This window comes from Odontomachus brunneus, unplaced genomic scaffold (assembly GCF_010583005.1).
Source record: "Odontomachus brunneus isolate Ranch 3 - 2012 unplaced genomic scaffold, Obru_v1 Obru_scaffold_004, whole genome shotgun sequence".
In the NCBI taxonomy this organism is placed as follows: Eukaryota; Metazoa; Arthropoda; class Insecta; order Hymenoptera; family Formicidae; genus Odontomachus; species Odontomachus brunneus.
Window position 1 is genome coordinate 2,326,433 of NW_022639454.1, and position 19,206 is coordinate 2,345,638.

Sequence of the window (19,206 nt, forward strand, 5' to 3'; positions counted from 1 at the left end):
GAAGCGCCTGGATAAGTACATTCTTCAAAAAGCATTAACGAAAATTTCATTAATTTTGACGTTCTACAGTGTTTTCCCCATTTAAGGAAACAAAATAATATATATATATATATATATATATATATATATATATATATAATATATAATTATACATAATTATAAATAATACATAATATATAATTCATCATAAAGTCATTCTCTATTTTTTTCTCAAATATGTACTTTCTTTAATATACACTTATACGCAATTATATATACATTATTATATATATATATATATATATATATATATATATATATATATATATAAAATATAATTACGTAATACATAATATATAATTCGTCGTAAAGTCATGCTCTATTTCTTTCTTAAGTACCGCGTTTATTATTTTGCGTGTAGAGTGTCACTTAATCTACTAAAAATCTATAAAAACAGCGTAAATAATTAAAATTAATACAAAATTCAATAGTAACATTCGTAGAAAGATACTTCGTCACGAAAGTGCAACGTAAAGAGAGCTGCAAATATATTATTTCTCTCCTTCTGCCCATTCTTTTGAGTGATCTAAATAATTGCTTTCTTTTGACTCACGAGCCGAGGGAAACGATACTTTCCTTGAATATAGCCAACGATTCAGGAAACAGAATAATGTTTTATTACATAGTTGTACAAATTACCCTTCGAAATATACGTGTTGTCGTAAACGTCGCAGAAAAAAGGTCTCTCATTCGTATATCATGCCGCAAGTGTGACTCTTTACTAGTGAATGGTAATATCTTCTTGCAATACGGACAAGTTCAACTCTGATACTCGGCACTATGTCGGTCCAGTCATCGTGCGTTTAGAAGATCTTATTACAAGTTCTGCAGAAAAAAATTTTCCTGTAAATGTACTTTGTGCTAATGTTTGTTTCAGTTATATTTGTGCTTGAAGACACTATCGTACTTATCGCTTCTTATTGACTGTGTGTTAGCGTGAACGGTTTCCTTATTTTTCTTAAGAATGCTCTGCGATTTTTATATCATAAAACATAGGGGCGGTAGTTTCCATGTTATGTGTTCAATCAAACAATCCTCTGTAGTTATCTTCTAGGAACACTCGTGGCAGATATACTCTGATATACGACACGTCTTATCGTGACGATATATTTCTTCTAGCAAGTCAAACTTCTGGTGGCAAATCGTGTACCGATTTCACGTGTTCACTCATATCCTTCAATATACTTGCCTTGAAGGAACACTTGCGGCACGTCAGACGTCTATGACACGTCCAATCGTGACGATTAAATTCTTCTAACACGTTAAACTACTGGTCGCAAATTTTGCATTGCAGGCAATTATTCAAACTTATGTGTTTCACGTAAGAAACTTTGTATTTGAAAATTTTGCCGCATGTAGGACATTTCATCAACGTGTCCACCTCTGACGTGTGTTTTTTTAAGTGATTCTGAAGGGTATATTTGTTCTTCAAGGTGAGACCACACTTGTCACATTTTAACGATTGTATGTTTTCCGCATGAACTGTTTCTTGATGTCTCTTAAGACTTTTCTGCCTCTCAAAACTCATGATGCATATGTCACAAAATATCGGTAAAACGTCAATAGCATTGTGTACTGATTTCATATGTTTAATCAAACAGTTCTTTGTATCTGTCTTGTAAGAACACTCGCGACAGGTATACTCAGTTTTAGTACACATTTTAGAGTGACGAATAAATTTTTCTAACACGTCAAACTTCTGGTCGCAAATTTGACATTGCAGGCAATTATTCAAGCTTATGTGTTTCTCGAAAAGAACCTTGTTTTTGAAATTTCTGCGGCATGCAGAACATTTCATCAAAGTGTTCGCCTTTGTGTGTATTCTTAAGTGCATCTGTAGGGTACGTTTGTTCTTCAAGATGCAATCACATTTAAACGATTGTGTGTTATCCACATGAACGGATTCCTTATGTCTCTTCAGATGTGGCTGCCTCGTAAAATTCTTTAAGCATATGTCACAAAATATCGGTAAAACGTCGATAGCATTGTGTACTGATTTAATGTGTGTAATAAAACAGTTCTTTGAACGTGTCTTGTAAGAACACTCGCGACAGGTATACTCAGTTTTAGTACACATTTTATAGTGACGAATAAATTTTTCTAACACGTCAAACTTCTGGTCGCAAATTTGGCATTGCAGGCAATTATTCAAGCTTATGTGTTTCTCGAGGAGAACCTTGTTTTTGAAATTTCTGCGGCATGCAGGACATTTTCTCAACGTGTCCACATGAACTGTTTCCTTATGTCTCTTCAAATGATACCGCCTTAAAAATTTCTTTGAGCATATGTCACAAGATATCGGTAAAACGTCGATAGTATTGTGTACCGCTTTCATGTGTTCACTCAAACTCATCAATGTATCTGCACCAAAGGAACACTTGCTGTGGGGATACTCTGGGCTACGACACGTCTCATTGTGACGATATAATTCTTCTGGCAGGTCAAACTTCATGTGGCAAATTTTGCATATCAGGCATTCATTCAAGGTCCTGTGTTTCAAAAAGGAGATCTTGTGCCAGAAAGGTTTGCCGCATACAGAGCACGACCAAGGGTACTCATGCTCCATCGAGGCCATTATTTTTGACTTGACATTCTGGGTTTCCGGACGATCCGTAACTGAAGAATTACTATTTTTTGAAGACGATACGTTCTGTGCCGATTCTTGAGAAGTACTAGGTATCATTGTGTATCATTAGTGCAGAGGCAAAGTCACTAAAACACAAATTACAATCAAATCAAATAATATACTAATAAAGTACTAATAATCAATTATTAGAGATTTGTCAACCGATCAATATTGAATTTATTTATGATGTTTTAACTATACGACAATTTTATGGGAATCATTAAAATATTAGTACGTTAAAATAATTTAAGAAAAATGAAGAAAGCAATGAAGGTTTTCCGTTTTAATCATCCTTCAAATTATTTTCAACATTTTGGATACAGAAATTAAGTAAATATTTCAAGAAGGCATAAAGAGTATATTTGTTACAAAGCGAGTTGCGACAATGCCAACGAATCTTGCAGAGTCGTTTTTTCTTGGTAAAAGTAGCAAATATCTTTTCAAGTGTTTCTTCTAATTTGCAAATATATTACATGTCGATTGAAACTTTATTATTGTATTAAGGCTTGTCGTTTTTCACAAAAAGAAATATGTTGATTCTATAGTAGATGAAATAACGTACAAACGTATACAGCCCAATATAAAGTCAGTTCCATCTTAATAATCACGTTTATTGCAACGCACGGAGGATCAGTAGATATATTAAGAATCTGCATAAACCGTAATTAATTACAAAATAAATACAAAATTTAATAATAATATTCGTAGAAAGATAATCTGTCTTGAGATGGTGAGGAAAAATTTTTTGTAGATAAGTTTCAAATGATATTTTCTGGTCGAAAACTACACAAATAAAAGCAGATTATTTCTTTCTTCCTCCTGTTTCTCTTGTTTAATCTGAATGGCTACTTTCTTCCGTCTCACGGACCATCAGAATATTTGCAATGATGTTTTTTCGTTTTCTTTTTCAGAAAATCATCTTAATTATGTTGAGTGAACCTGATTGTTTTCTCGTTTACTTATACGCACTACTATTCTGGGAGTATGTCTTACCGAAAATACCACGGAAGTATTATTTTTCAACCGTACGAGTCCTCATGTGCTCCTCTAAATTATCTTTTCTTGTTAACGTTTTCTGTAGACGGTACAGCATTTATTTTTGTGCCCCTGGATATGCCGCTTGAGATTTTCTTTTGTTGTAAAATAATGTTTACATATCTTGCAGAAGGATTCTGACTTGAAATGTTTTCTTCTTTTATGGTTATACAGTACATTTTGGCTTTTTCTGACGTAAACTCCCTCGCCACAATGTACCACCTGCCGGTCAGTATGGTCTGCAACCTGGTCCGCTTCAAATCGTAAATCGTTTTAAAATTATTGACGCACATATATCAGTCGTAATCGTAGGTAATCCCCTGTATCCGTTTGATGTGTTTATTCAGGCTGTCCTTTCTGTTTATCTTGTACGGATATTTGGGACATGTATACATAAGTCCATGCGATATCTCGTCTTGACAATTTAATTTACACTAAAAGCTGAAGTTCTGACCTCAAATTTACTGTGAATAATTGTACATTCTGTTATGTTACGTTTTTCCATGCTAATCTTCCGTACAGAATGTTCTCTATACTCAGAACATTCCCAAAGAAAATCCTCGTTCTTTATGGCAATTCTTTCTTCGTTGAGGTTCTATTTTCTTGTGACTTCCTTCATACAATAATATACTTGCTGCATCTCATTGATCTTATCAGTTTTTCTCGTAATGTGATGTTTACTTTTTTGGCAAGAAGTCTATCTGCGGTATATACTCTATACTTTCGAGCTTATGTTCCAAGTAATCAACATCCTTTACGATCAAACGAATAAATAGATGTGCCAATAAAATTATTAGAATTCTGAACGGAGCGTTCATAGATAAGTCTCTAAAATAAAAATTAGGATAAAATTAATTGCCGAAGCAAAAATTTTTTGTATCAGTTTTGGCAGTTGGCAACATTTTCTCCGCGACAGTAGGCCTTCTGCATATACATGGATGGTGCAATATACAATAGCTGACTGCTATGTTACACCACACGAAGAAAATGTCGCGAACCGTTAGCACTGCTTTACACATAAAATTTTTATTTGCAAACAAAAACGGAAATTGACATATGGATGGCAGCTAGATGTCCATGAAAGTCGTACCAATCTGGTGAAAAAATACAACGTTTTGCACGCGCGCAGTTTAAATGAACTATTCCGTTTATGAAACAGTAATATAAGGTACGAACTTTTACCATACATTTGGTATATAAACACACAGATACAACTCAAGTGTATATACTGATAAGATACCGATAAGATACTGATAAGATACAAGTGGTATATACTGAGAAGCTTAATATAGTTCTACTATTGAATATAGTTATACTATTTCTATAGTAGAACCAAGATAAATTGGTTTTAATGCCAAATTACCAGTAGGCCATAGCATCAACAGTGTCGACAGTGAACAAATATTTTAAAGTATATAGTTAATTAATATACAAATGAATGCCACGTATAATATTCATTTTAACTATTACCAAAATCTGTTTCAGGAAATCTCATGAGCATTACACAATAGTATATCTGTATATTATTTTCGCAAGAACACATTCTTCGAAAAAACTTGTTTTATCTTCCTACTCCAGACTTTGTGTTCTGCATATCAGGATAGATATATCACGTTGCATCCAAGATTACTATAAACAATGTGAGGTCTTCCGTTTATGCACAATAAATTGAAATCTTACTCCTCGTCCACAATCTTGCTTTAATTTTAAGCCGTATGAAATTGACTAACCCCAGTCGATTATTTAAAAAATAATCAGTTATGATTTGTCAATATCTTACGGCTTAAAGTTTAAAGCAAGGTTGTCGCCCAAGGGTTAGTCTCCAGCTATAAATATTACTGCGATTGAAATCGTCAACCAAATGCTGAAAGGAATGTTAGCTTTGCTTAAGATAAATTTACAAATAACAATTAGGAATATGGGCTGGAGGGTCTGAAAGAACCAGTTATTGATCTGTCGGCTTAACGTGCTGTGCGTTTGTCGATAAAGATATTTCCGATGTCACACATTTTTCGTCGGATATCACCGAACATAATCATAATGCAAGCGAAAAGATATTTACTCGCTTTCTGTGCGTTCACGCCTTTTTTGTATCTCTAGTTATGTGCTCGCACGTACATCGACGGGAATATTCACCATATGGTCGCACACTAAGAAAAAAAATAGTTGGAATAACTATAATCTCACTATATTTTATAGTTTGTTTTGGCCTAAAAATATATTTATAGTTCATCTAAACATGAAGTTATAGTAGAATGAACACAGATTTATAGTCACCATCGTATTACTCTATATATATGGTAAAGAATTTTTTGGGAATATAGTTACATGTACCTATATTTGCCAAATATTCCAATAGTATTAACTATATGAAATAGTTAATTTCTCTTACCATTCGTAGCCTGTTTGCTGCCTCACTATATTTTTTATTTCGAATAATTATAATTTTTGGTAAAAATTTTTCACCGGGTAAGTTATACTATGCTTATATTGTAAATATTACAAATATTACGTTAACATTTACTATAAAAATTATATTCCTAACTATAATCTTTTTACTATGCCATTATAGTTCCAAATATCATACATTTTTTTCTCAGTGCAGTATGCGTATAGTGTGATGCTTTTCCAGAAATTCAGAGTAAGAGGGACAGAGAAAGGGAAGTTTTTTCTCCATTTATATGATATATTAAAATTTAAATATTAACTTTATGTTTGTTAAAATGTAAGTACAAATATAAAAACAAATTTCTCAGAAAAATTATCAAATTAGATAAAATGCTTTAATGAGAATTGCAACTGTATTTCGTACAAAACAGTCTTGTTCGGAAGTATACTGCATAAGTATTGTAATTTCATATCGAGATTCATCAAAAGACATAATATTAGACATGATATTAAACATGATATGACTTCATTTACCTTAAAAGAGGAAAGCACTGTAGAGTGTCACAGAAACCGATTTTTTTTGTTTTACTTTATAGTGCTATATGTATAGAATATATTTCCAAAATTAAATTTTGAAATTCAAAATCGAAATGGTCATACAGGTCCATTACTCGCGCGCAAGTACGAGCGTGTAAGGCTAGGTCTGAGCGAGGTGTGACTCGCAACGGCTTTGTTCCGAAAAACCCGTTTGAAAAAACGTAAATAACTATTCTAAGAATGATGTTTTAAAAAAGTGCTTAGATGGCTCAAAAAAATGGAAATATTATAAATTAAAATTGAGCCTCTACGTATGTTATGTGCTGATAATAAAAACGCCGAGCTAATAAAGAGACAGACGCGCCGCAGCCTACGTCGCAGTAAAGAGTCTCGAATAGCAAATAAACAACATCAACTTGAGCAAAATGACTTGTTTGAAGAAGCTGAAGGTTTACTATATGAGGCAGGAATATCGGGAATTTGCAGAAAACAACTGTAAGTTTACAATTTTTTATAACTATAAACGTGTTTTTCTCGAAATTTTAAACGCGTTTTTCTTGAAAAGACTTCTTTCAAACTAATATGCAAGATAATTCAATAACAATTTAACCAATGGACTTGCCCTTTTATATACATTTAGTTTATTATATTTATTACTTGATGAACGTATGCAATCTATAACATTATTTATTAAACAATATTTTTACGTACACAAAAATGGATTTCTATGAGAGCCAATCAAACTTTTGATTCATGGGCTGCTTTTTTTGTGAATTACAAAAATGTTTTTTGACTTGTTTAGGTTCATCGTCAAATTATATCCATAAAAATTAAAATAATGTTACCCTATTTTGGTTTCAGACAAATTCAACAGGAGACAAAATGTACACTGTTTTGCGCCGACTCTGTCACAACGCTCAACATTTCTTTCACTACATACAATGTATAAACATTATTCTTAAATTAAATATATTTCTTTAATATTTTATTTACACAAGCAAAAACACTACAAAGTTGGGAAGCGACTGGATAAGTACATTCTTCAAAAAACATTCACGAAAATTTCATTAATTTTGACGTTCTACAGTGTTTTCTTCATTTAAGGAAACAAAATAATATATATATATATATATATATATAAATAATATATATATATATATATATATATAATATATAATTATACATAATATATACTTATACATAATTATATAGTTATATATAATTATACATAATTATACATAATAAATAATATATAATTCATCGTAAAGTCATTCTCTATTTCTTTCTCCAATATATAATTTCTTTAATATATACTAATACGTAATTATATATACATTATATATATATATATATATATATATATATATATATATAATTATATATATTTATATATAATTAATATATAATTACGTAATACATAATATATAATTCGTCGTAAAGTCATACTCTATTTCTTTCTTAAGTACCGCGCTTATTATTTTGCGTGTAGAGTGTCACTTAATCTATTAAAAATCTATAAAAACAGTGTAAGTAATTAAAATTAATACAAAATTTAATAGTAACATTCGTAGAAAGATACTTCGTCACGAAAGTGCAACGTAAAGAGAGCTGCAAACATATTATTTTTCTCCTACTGCCCATTCTTTTGAGTGATCTAAATAATTGCTTTCTTTTGACTCACGGAAACGATACTTTCCTTGAATATAGCCAACTATTCAGGAAACAGAATGATGGTTCATTATATGGTTGTACAAATTACCCTTAGAAATACTCGTGTTGTCGTAAACGTCGCAGAAAAAAGGTCTCTCATTCGTGTATCAAGCCGCAAGTGTGACTCTTTACTAGTGAATTGTAATATCTTCTTGCAATACGGACAAGTTCAAATCTGATACGTCGGCCCAGTTCATCGTGCGTTTAGAAGATCTTATTACAACTTCTGCAGAAAAAAATTTTCCTGTGAGTATACTTTGCGCTAATGTTTGTTTCAGTTATATTTGTGCTTGAAGACACTATCGCACTTATCGCTTCTTATTGACTATGTGTTAGCGTGAACGGTTTCCTTATGTTTCTTAAGAATGCTCTGCGATTTTAATATCATGAAACATAGGGGCGGTAGTCTTGTGTTTCCATGTTATGTGTTCAATCAAACAATCCTCTGTAGTTATCTTCTAGGAACACTCGTGGCAGATATACTCTGGTATACGACACGTCTTATCGTGACGATATATTTCTTCTAGCAAGTCAAACTTCTGGTGGCAAATTGTGTACCGATTTCACGTGTTCACTCATATCTTTCAATGTACTTGCCTTGAAGGAACACTTGCGGCACGTCAGACGTCTACGATACGTCAAACCGTGACGATTAAATTCTTCTAACACGTCAAACTTCTGTTCGCAAATTTTGCATTGCTGGCAATTATTCAAACTTATGTGTTTCTCGAAGGAAACTTTGTATTTGAAACTTCTGCCGCATGTAGGACATTTCATCAACGTGTCCACCTCTGGCGTGTGTTTTTTTAAGTGTTTCTGAAGGGTATATTTGTTCTTCAAGGTGAGACCACACTTGTCACATTTTAACGATTGTATGTTTTCCGCATGAACTGTTTCCTTATGTCTCTTAAGATTTCTCTGACTCTCAAAACTCATGGAGCATATATCACAAAATATCGGTAAAACGTCGATAGTATTGTGTACTGATTTAATGTGTGTAATAAAACAGTTCTTTGAATGTGTCTTGTAAGCACACTCGCGACAGGTATACTCAGTTTTAGTACACATTTTATAGTGACGAATAAATTTTTCTAACACGTCAAACTTCTGGTCGCAAATTTGGCATTGCAGGCAATTATTCAAGCTTATGTGTTTCTCGAGGAGAACCTTGTTTTTGAAATTTCTGCCGCATGCAGGACATTTTATCAACGTGTCCACATGAACTGTTTCCTTATGTCTCTTCAGATGCTGCTGCCTCGGAAAATTCTTTAAGCATATATTACAAGATATCGGTAAAACGTCGATAGTATTGTGTACCGATTTCATGTGTTCATTCATATCCTTCAATGTACTTCCCTTGAAGGAACACTTGCGGCACGTCAGACGTGTACGACACGTCCAACCGTGACGATTAAATTCTTCTAACACATCAAAGTCCTGATCGCAAATTTTGCATTGTAGGCAATTATTCAAACTTATGTGTTTCTCGAAGGAAACCTTGTATTTGAAACTTCTGCGGCATGTAGGACATTTCATCAACGTGTCCACCTCTGGCGTGTGTTTTTTTAAGTGTTTCTGAAGGGTATATTTGTTCTTCAAGGTGAGACCACACTTGTCACATTTTAACGATTGTATGTTTTCCGCATGAACTGTTTCCTGATGTCTCTTAAGACTTTTCTGCCTCTCAAAACTCATGATGCATATGTCACAAAATATCGGTAAAACGTCAATAGCATTGTGTACTGATTTCATATGTTTAATCAAACAGTTCTTTGTATCTGTCTTGTAAGAACACTCGCGACAGGTATACTCAGTTTTAGTACACATTTTAGAGTGACGAATAAATTTTTCTAACACGTCAAACTTCTGGTCGCAAATTTGGCATTGCATGCAATTATTCAAGCTTATGTGTTTCTTGAAAAGAACCTTGTTTTTGAAATTTCTGCCGCATGCAAAACATTTCATCAAAGTGTTCGCCTTTGTGTGTCTTCTTAAGTGCATCTGTAGGGTACGTTTGTTCTTCAAGATGCAATCACATTTGTCACATTTGAACGATTGTATGTTATCCACATGACGTGTTTCCTTATGTCTCTCCAGAATATCCTGCCTCGAAAAATCCTTGAAGCATATGTCACAACGTATCGGTAAAACGTCGATAGTATTGTGTACCGATTTCATGTGTTCATTCATATCCTCCAATGTACTTGCCTTGAAGGAACACTTGCGGCACGTCAGACGTCTACGACACGTCCAACCGTGACGTTTAAATTCTTCTAACACGTTAAATTTCTGGTTGCAAATTTTGCATTGCAGGCAATTATTCAAGCTTATATGTTTCAAAAGGGATATCTTGTACATGAAAGTTTTGCCGCATGCAGAGCAGGGCCAAGAGTTCTTCTGCTCCATCGAGGCGATCATTTCTGAGTTGACATCATAGGCTTCGAGACGATCCGTAACCGAAGTATTACTATTTTTGGAAATTGATATGTTCTGAATCGATTCACGAGGTAACACACTAAAACACAAATTATAATTAAGTTAAACAACTTAAATCACTGAAGGTATGACCAGCTATTCAATTTGAGCCGTGTCAAGTAGAGCTTAAATTTCGTTTCGTACACATACCTATCGTAGGAACCACAAGATAGTTCATCGACATTCTTTGCATGAGCATTCAATTTTTCCCGAAGGATGATGTCCTCTATAATTTCAAACATATTTTCCACATCTTCAGCATCCTTTACGGCTCGGAAATCATTAGATGAATCATTTCGATCATCCTTTAGATAATGCAGAATTTCAGAGAACTGAGGTCCCTTAGGTGAACTTCTGAAAAATGAATTACGATAGAATTAAATAATATCAAACGCCAGGCATAATTTACCACTAAATATTCACGTTACATAATTCAAGAGTATGAATTGCTGAAATTAGTATTTCACTATTTTACAAAGCGAATGTAGGGGACACGCATAAAAATATAATTGTTCAAACAATATGAGAACTTGGTATATCAAAGTAGGACGCAAAATGATATTTGCTAAATTATAAGTGTGTTTGACAGTGTAAATATACACGCCAAGAAAACCTTTGACAATATGTTTTATTATATATTTTTCCTTTTTATAATTAAACTTAATTTATCTAATAATTTTGCCCATCCCCATCCCAAACGAAATTATTTTCTACTTATTTTAATTACATTCTAATTTTATGATACACTAACTTTAATTTTTGTGTTGCAGAAGATATTGCCACAGCTTAGAGTCAACCTTAGCTTCTGACATTCTGGCACCGTGCCATAAGGCGCTAATTCAGCCACCGAGTCTTCGACAATATTCTTCCCTATACTAACGTTTAATCGTGATCGTAATAAACAATGTTACAAATAAGGATAATTTATCGTTGAATATTTAGTTTACTTACTTCAAGTATCAAATGGTATAAAATCTTTTTTTTACTTTTCTTCTTCATAATATTTTTACAAAATAGCCCATTCTCTACAAAGGAAAAGTAGAAAGTATAAAAGAGTAATGATTGATTCGTAAATATGAAAATTAAAAATTATATAAATAAAAACAATTAATATTAAAAGTTATTACCTGTTTTCACAAAAAAAAAATGAATAACGAGATAAGATGCAAATAAAACATAAAGATAATAATTACAAATTAAGCATACTGGAGGAAAATTTCTGCTACATTCATCTAATGGTTTATCACTTAAATATTTGCCCGTAACACTCACTTCACAATCATAGTAATTGAGCTATTGTAAGACACATTTAATATTATAAAAATGATAATATTAAAATAATTTAATTATTGTTATGTTTTCAGTTATTTGATCTTTAATTCTTGCTTTTCTGCCGTTCTTATCGCTCAACCAAAAATGAATAAATATATTAAAACGTATGACAGTTTTATGTTTCTTATGCATAATTACGTGTGCGTGCGTGCATCGTAAATATTCGTCAGATGATCGCAGGGTGCGTGTAGTGTGACGTTTTTTATAAATTTCAAAATGAGAGAGAGAAATGGAATTTTTTTTATATTTATCTGATATTTTATCACTTTTATCACTCAAACATTCGCCAGTAACAATAATTGCTGCCCAACCATCGTAATTTCGTTATTGACACATAAGACACATGCCACACAGCACAGGAATTTCAAAAAGCTTTCAGAAAGGTTTCAGAAACATTGAATCTTTCTGAGATTTTCTGTAATCTTTCTGAAAGCTTCTTTGAACTTCTGTGCTGTGTGGGATAGAATCCCATAAAATGTAATGTCAAAATAATATAAAATATTTATTTTTTATTAATTAGTCCTTTAATTCTTGATTTTCTGTTGCAATTATCACAAAACTAAGCATGAATCAAAATATTAAAACATATGACAACTATATGTTTGTTACAAGATCAGTACAAATATAACAAGAAATTTTCCAGAAAAATTATAAACCTAGATAATATGTTTTAATGAGAACTACAACTGCATTTCATAAAGAACAATCTTGTTCAGAAGTATGCTGCATAAGGATTGTAATTTCATTATCGAGATTCATCGTCCTACAAAAGACATGGTCCAGGTCATCCTGCGTTTTGAAGATTTTCTTATTTCTGCAAAAAAAATTCGCTTGTGAGTGTACTTTGCACTGATGTTTGTTTAGGCTATATTTTTGCTTGAAGACGTCATCACACTTGTCGCATTTTATTGGCCGTGTGTTAGCGCGGACGGTTTCTTTATGTTTTTTAACAATGCACTACGATTTCAATTTCTTGAAGCATATCTCACGTTTGAAATGGCCGGTAGACTTGTGTCTCGATTTTATGTGTTCAATTAAACAATCCTTTGTATCTGTCTTGTAAGAACACTCGTGGCAGGTATACTCTCATCTACAACATGTCTACCGTGTTTCTCGAAGTTAGCGTTGAATTTTAAATGCCGCATACAGAACACTTCCAAGAATACTCCGACTCCATGCATGGATGCGATCATCTCTGAGTTGACAGCCTAGGTTTCCCCACGATCCGTAATCGAAGAATTACTGTTTTTGGAAAGCGATATGTACTGAATCGATTCTCGAGAAATACTAGGTACCTCTGTGTGCCATAAGCGCAGAGACAAAGTAACTAAAACACAAATTACAACCAAATCAATTAATATACTAGTAAAGCACAAATAATAAAATACTAGGTTCAAGGACTGAAAATTATTTGTGGTGTTTCAATTGTATGAGGACTTTATTAGAAGTATTAAAATATTAATATGTTAAACAAATTAAATACAAATAAAACAAAAACTCAGAAAGTAATTTTTATATACGTACATATATATATATATATATATATATATATATATATATATATTGTCTTTTAAATTATTTTCTATATGCGGCATATTTTGAGTACAGAAATTTAGTGGATATTACAAAGTGAATTACAGCAATGGTAACGAATCTCGCAAAATTGGCTTTTCTTGGTAAGAGCGGCAAATATATTTTCAGGTTTTATTCCTAGTTTGCAAATACCTTACATGTAGACTGGAATTTTATTATTGTAACAAGTTTTATCGTGTTTCACAAAAAAATATCATATTAATTCTATAGTAGACGAAATAATGCACTTAGGTATTATAATTAATTACAAAATAAGTACAAAATTCAATAGTAATATTTGTAGAAAGATGATCTTCGTTGAGAAGACGACGTGAGATTGTGAAAGATTGTGGTTGATGTGTTTTAAATGATGCTTTCTCGTTGAAAACTGCACATATAAAAGCAGATTATTTCTTCCTTTCTCTTGTTTCTTTTGTTAGATCTAAATGATCACTTTCTTTCATCTCGCAGAGCTTCAGACAGTTCGCAATCATGTTTTTTTCTTTTTTCTTAAAGAAATTATCATAATTGCGGACTTGTTTCTTCGTGTACTTGTACCGACTACAGCTCTGGGCGTATGCCTTGCCGTACATATTCCAGAATTTTTATTTTTCAACCATATGGAGTCGCATGTGCTCCTCCAAATTATATTTCCTTGTTAACGTTTTCCGTAGACCGTACAGTGTGTATCTTTGTGTCTCTGGACATGCTGCTCGAGATTTTCTTTGGTTGTGAAATAACGTTTACAAATCTTGCACAAAAACTCTGACTTGAAGTATTTTCTTCTATTGTGGTTATGTAGTGCTTCTTGGCCTTTGCTAACGCAAACACACTCGTCACAATATATTACTTACCTGTCAATATGGATCACAAGCTTATGCCGCTTCAGATTGAAAGTTGTACTGAACTTCTTGAAACATATATGTCACATTCGTAAACAAGCGCGTTCTACTTAACGCTCGCAATGACGCGAGCGTCATTTTATTTTTGTTATTCATTAGATGTTAAACAAAAATAAAATGAGGCTCGCGTCGTTGCGAGCGTTAAATGGAACGCATCCATCGTAAGTCATCTCGTGCATCCGTTTGATATATTTATTCAAGCTGTCCTTAGTGTTTATCTTGTACGGACAGGTATACTTCAGTCTATAAGACATCTCATCGTGACAATTTAATTTGCTGTGAGTAATTGTACCATCTGTTACACTTTTCAATGCTAATCTTCTGTACGGAATGTTGAATAAACTTTGAGGGCTCACGAAAATGATCCGCACTCGTTATGGCAATTCCTTCCACGTTGAGTTTCTGTTTTCTTGTGACTTCCTTCACGCAGTAATACTCTTGCTCCGTCTCATTGTTCGTCTCATTTTCTTTCGTAATGTGATGTTTACTTTCTTTGGGCGAAGAGACGATCTCTGATGTGTACTTTATAATTTGGAGTGTATGTTTCGAGTAGGCCGCTTTCCTTACGATTAGGGATTTAATAGATCATCCAATAAAATTATTAGAATCCGGGATGTGCAGACAATTCATAAGTGAGTCTTTGAAACACAAATTAGGGTAAGATTAATCGCCAGAGGAAAAATTTTTTATACCCGTTTTGACAGTTCGCGAGATTTCCTCTGCGACAAGAAGCTTTCTGCGCATATGTAGTTGGTTCGATATCCAATAATAGACTGCTACGTTATACCACGCAAAGAAAATCTCGCGAAATGCCAGCACTCCTGTACACACAAAACAAGCGTTTATTTACAAACAAAAACAGACAATGACATACGGATTCTAGCTAGATATCGATGAAAGTCGTACCAATCTGGTGAAAAAATGTCAACATTTTGCGCGTTCGCAGTTTAATTTAACTATTCCCGATACTTTGGATCACAGTAATATATGGCACGAAATTTTACCATACATGTGATATATAAATACATAGATAACACTCAAATGGCATGTACTGAGAACTTTAATATAGTTGTACTATTCATTATAATTATACTATTTGTATAATAGAGAAAAGATGCAATGAATACTTTAATGCCAAATTACTGTTGGCCTTTAGGCCATTGTATCAACTGACGACAGTTAACAAATATTTTAAAGTACATAGTTAATTACTATACTAATGAATGCCATGTACAATATTCATTTTAATTACTGGCAAAATCTGTTTTATGAAATCACATTAGTATTACCAGGGTTGGGAAGAAACGTGTTACTTGTAATGTCGTTACCGTTACAGTTACTTTTTTTCGGTAACTATAACGGTAACGACATTACTTTTTCCGATCGGTAATTCGTAAGGGATCGGTAACAATAACGTAGTTACATTTATCAAGAAGCGGTAACGATAAATTTGTTACTCTAATAATTATATTTTGTTTTAAATCTATTAAATTCGGTTTGTACATAAGCCAGTAACAATAAGCAAAATGACCAGTCATAGTCCATCCTCAATCTGGCAGATAGCGATTATGACTGTGATTGGTCACATTGCTTATGTCTTAAGCCTATGTCTTGGGCCTTGTACAACGACGTGATTACCGACGAGCAATGAATGATATCCAATGAGATCTCTTATTTCTTCTTAAAGCAGAGTTGGATATCGCTCATCGCTTGTCGCTAATCGCTAATGGTTTCACAGACCAGCACGATGCACGACGCGACACGCGATATGCGACGAGCGATATTCAATCAGATATATTTCAGATATACATGGTGTCACGTCACTGTCGCATTATCTCTTAAGGGCAGATTCCTGAAGTAATTTGAATAAGAAAATCCTAATACAAAAATGGCGAGGCTATAATACTTTGAAATTATAAACGATTAAATTTGACCTATTATACTGGCTAAAAGTCGCACGCTCAGGTACGGTACAACACAGTGATACAGTTGCATGCACATATCCCTTTTCCAAATATTGATACGAAAGTTCTATACATAGAACAATATATGTAATAATAATCTGCCTTTTCTATCATTTAAATGAACATATCGCAAATAATAACAATCTCGTCAAAATGTTATGAATAAAATATCACAAAATATATTTATGAGAATCAGTAAGCTGTCACACATTTGACGTTTCTTTCAGAGATTTACATCTAATTTCATATCTTATGCAAATTCTTACTTATGTTCATGTACCTGTACCATTGTGATGTACCGTACCTGAGCGCGAGTACTTTAGCCAATATAATTGGTCAAATTTAATAATTTATATTTTGAAATGTATTATAGCTTCGTCATTTTTGCATTAGGATATTTTTCATAAAATTATTAGAACTCGGAACATGCAGACAATCCACAAATGTGTCTCTGAAACACAAATTATGATAAAATTAATCACCGAAAAATTCTTTATACCCTTTCGTGAGATTTCCTCTGCGACATGAGGCATTCTGCACATACGTGGATGGTTCGATATCCAATAGTAGATTACTACATTACACAACACGAAGAAAACCTCGTGAAACGCAAGCACTGCTTTACACACAAAACAAGTGTTTACTTGCAAACGAAAACATACAATAACATACGGGTTGCAGCTAGATGTCGATGAAAGTCGTATCAATCTAGTGAAAACACAAAAACATTTTGCACGTGCGTAGTTTAAATGAACCATTCTCAATACTTTTTGATGAAAGTAATATATGGTACGGACTATTACCACATATGTGGTATATAAATACATAGATGCTACTCAAGCGGCATATGAGTGGAGAAACTCAATATAGTTCTACTATTCAAAACAATTTTACTATTTCTGTAGCAGAACAAAGATTAAATGCTTTAATGCCAGATTACCAGAAGACCATAGTTTCAAAAGTATCGATAGTGAACAAATATTTGAAGTATATATTTAATTACTATACAAATAAATACCACGGACGATATTCATTTTAATTACTGGTAAAATTGCTCATGTGATTTCAGGAAATCAAATGAGTATTACATGAGTATTATAATAGTGACAGGTATATCGTAGTTGGAAGAACAAATTCTTCAGAAACCCTTGTCTTACTTCCTACTCCGAACTTTATATCTGCATATCAGGATAGACATTTTTCGTTCCAACGCTATAGTAAACAAGCTGAAACTTTCTGCTTATTCTCATATATAAATTAAAATCTTAGTCTCTCCAGCAATAAACATTACTGCGATTGAAATCCAATGCTAAAAGGAATACCGCCTCCACTTGAGATAAATTTACAAATAACGATTATTAATATGAACCTCAGGGTCTGAAAGGACCAACTCTTTATCGGTCGCCGCTTGCCAATAAAAATATTTTCGATTTTACCCTTGTCGTCGGACAATACAAAGATGTTTTAGCGCTTTCTGTACGTTCACTCCCTTTTTGTATGTCTAGTTATGGGCGCGCACGTGCACCGACGGGAATATTCATTATATGATCGCAGTATGCAAATAGTGTGATACTTTTTCAGAATTTCAAAATGAGATGGAGAGATAATGCGAAATTTTTTCTGCATTTATGTGATGTTTTATCGCTTAAATATTAACTATATGTTTGTTAAAATGTAAGTATATATATAAGAACAAATTTCTCCTAAAAATTACCTACTTAGATAAAATGCTTTAATGAGAATTGCAACTGTATTTCGTAAAAAACAGTCTTGTTCAGAAGTATACTGCATAAGGATTGTAATTTCATCATCGAGATTCATCAAAAGACATGACATTAGTACCTTATTAACCTTAAAAGGGGAAAGCACTACAGAGGGACACAAAAATCGAATTTTTTTGCTTTAGTTAATAGCACTCTGTGTATAGAATATATTTCCAAAGTTTGGTTTTGAAATTCAAAATCTAAATGGTCGTACAGGTCCATTTCTCGCACGCAAGTATGAGCGCGCAAGGCGAGGTCTGAGTGAGATGTGACTCGCAACGGCATTGTTCCGAAAAACCCGTTTGAAAAAACGTAAAAAACTATTCTAAGAATGATGTATTAAAAAAGTGCTTAGATGGCTCAAAAAAAATGGAAATATTATAAATTAAAATTGAGCCTCTACGTATGTTATGTGCTGATAATAAGGACAACGCTCAACATTTCTTTCACTACATACAATGTATAAACATTATTCTTAAATTAAATATATTTCTTTAATATTTTATTTACACAAGCAAAAACACTACAAAGTTGGGAAGCGACTGGATAAGTACATTTTTCAAAAAACATTCACGAAAATTTCATTAATTTTGACGTTCTACAGTGTTTTCTTCATTTAAGGAAACAAAATAATATATATATATATATATATATATAAATAATATATATATATATATATATATATAATATATAATTATACATAATATATACTTATACATAATTATATAGTTATATATAATTATACATAATTATACATAATAAATAATATATAATTCATCGTAAAGTCATTCTCTATTTCTTTCTCCAATATATAATTTCTTTAATATATACTTATACGTAATTATATATACATTATTATATAA

The 19,206-nt window shown here is 32.6% G+C and overlaps 2 protein-coding genes across 4 annotated transcripts; both read right to left on the minus strand.

Annotated features, from left to right (window-relative positions):
• Positions 1 to 266: 266 nt before the first annotated feature.
• Positions 267 to 4,294, minus strand: LOC116847287 (PR domain zinc finger protein 5-like). 2 transcript variants are annotated; one of them, XR_004378734.1, is made up of 3 exons: positions 3,659 to 4,294; positions 947 to 2,751; positions 785 to 864 (listed from the first exon to the last, which is right to left on the minus strand). XR_004378734.1 is itself a non-coding variant. In XM_032822132.1 (2 exons), exon 2 carries the CDS (start codon positions 2,720 to 2,722, stop codon positions 1,307 to 1,309), a length of 1,416 nt encoding a protein of 471 aa, XP_032678023.1. In that variant the 5' UTR covers positions 2,723 to 2,751; positions 3,659 to 4,294; the 3' UTR covers positions 267 to 1,306. The 2 variants fall into 2 exon arrangements, 1 of the variants encoding a protein (XP_032678023.1); XM_032822132.1 differs by having other exon boundaries at positions 267 to 2,751.
• A 3,681-nt stretch (positions 4,295 to 7,975) lies between these two features.
• Positions 7,976 to 15,415, minus strand: LOC116847246 (zinc finger protein 569-like). Of its 2 annotated transcripts, none has more exons than XM_032822056.1 (6): positions 15,309 to 15,415; positions 13,132 to 13,469; positions 11,762 to 12,956; positions 11,562 to 11,685; positions 10,961 to 11,164; positions 7,976 to 10,850 (listed from the first exon to the last, which is right to left on the minus strand). In XM_032822056.1, exons 5-6 carry the CDS (start codon positions 11,050 to 11,052, stop codon positions 8,867 to 8,869), a joined length of 2,076 nt encoding a protein of 691 aa, XP_032677947.1. In that variant the 5' UTR covers positions 11,053 to 11,164; positions 11,562 to 11,685; positions 11,762 to 12,956; positions 13,132 to 13,469; positions 15,309 to 15,415; the 3' UTR covers positions 7,976 to 8,866. The 2 variants fall into 2 exon arrangements, with proteins under 2 accessions (XP_032677947.1, XP_032677958.1); XM_032822067.1 differs by lacking the exon at positions 15,309 to 15,415 and adding an exon at positions 14,569 to 15,299.
• Positions 15,416 to 19,206: the final 3,791 nt, after the last annotated feature.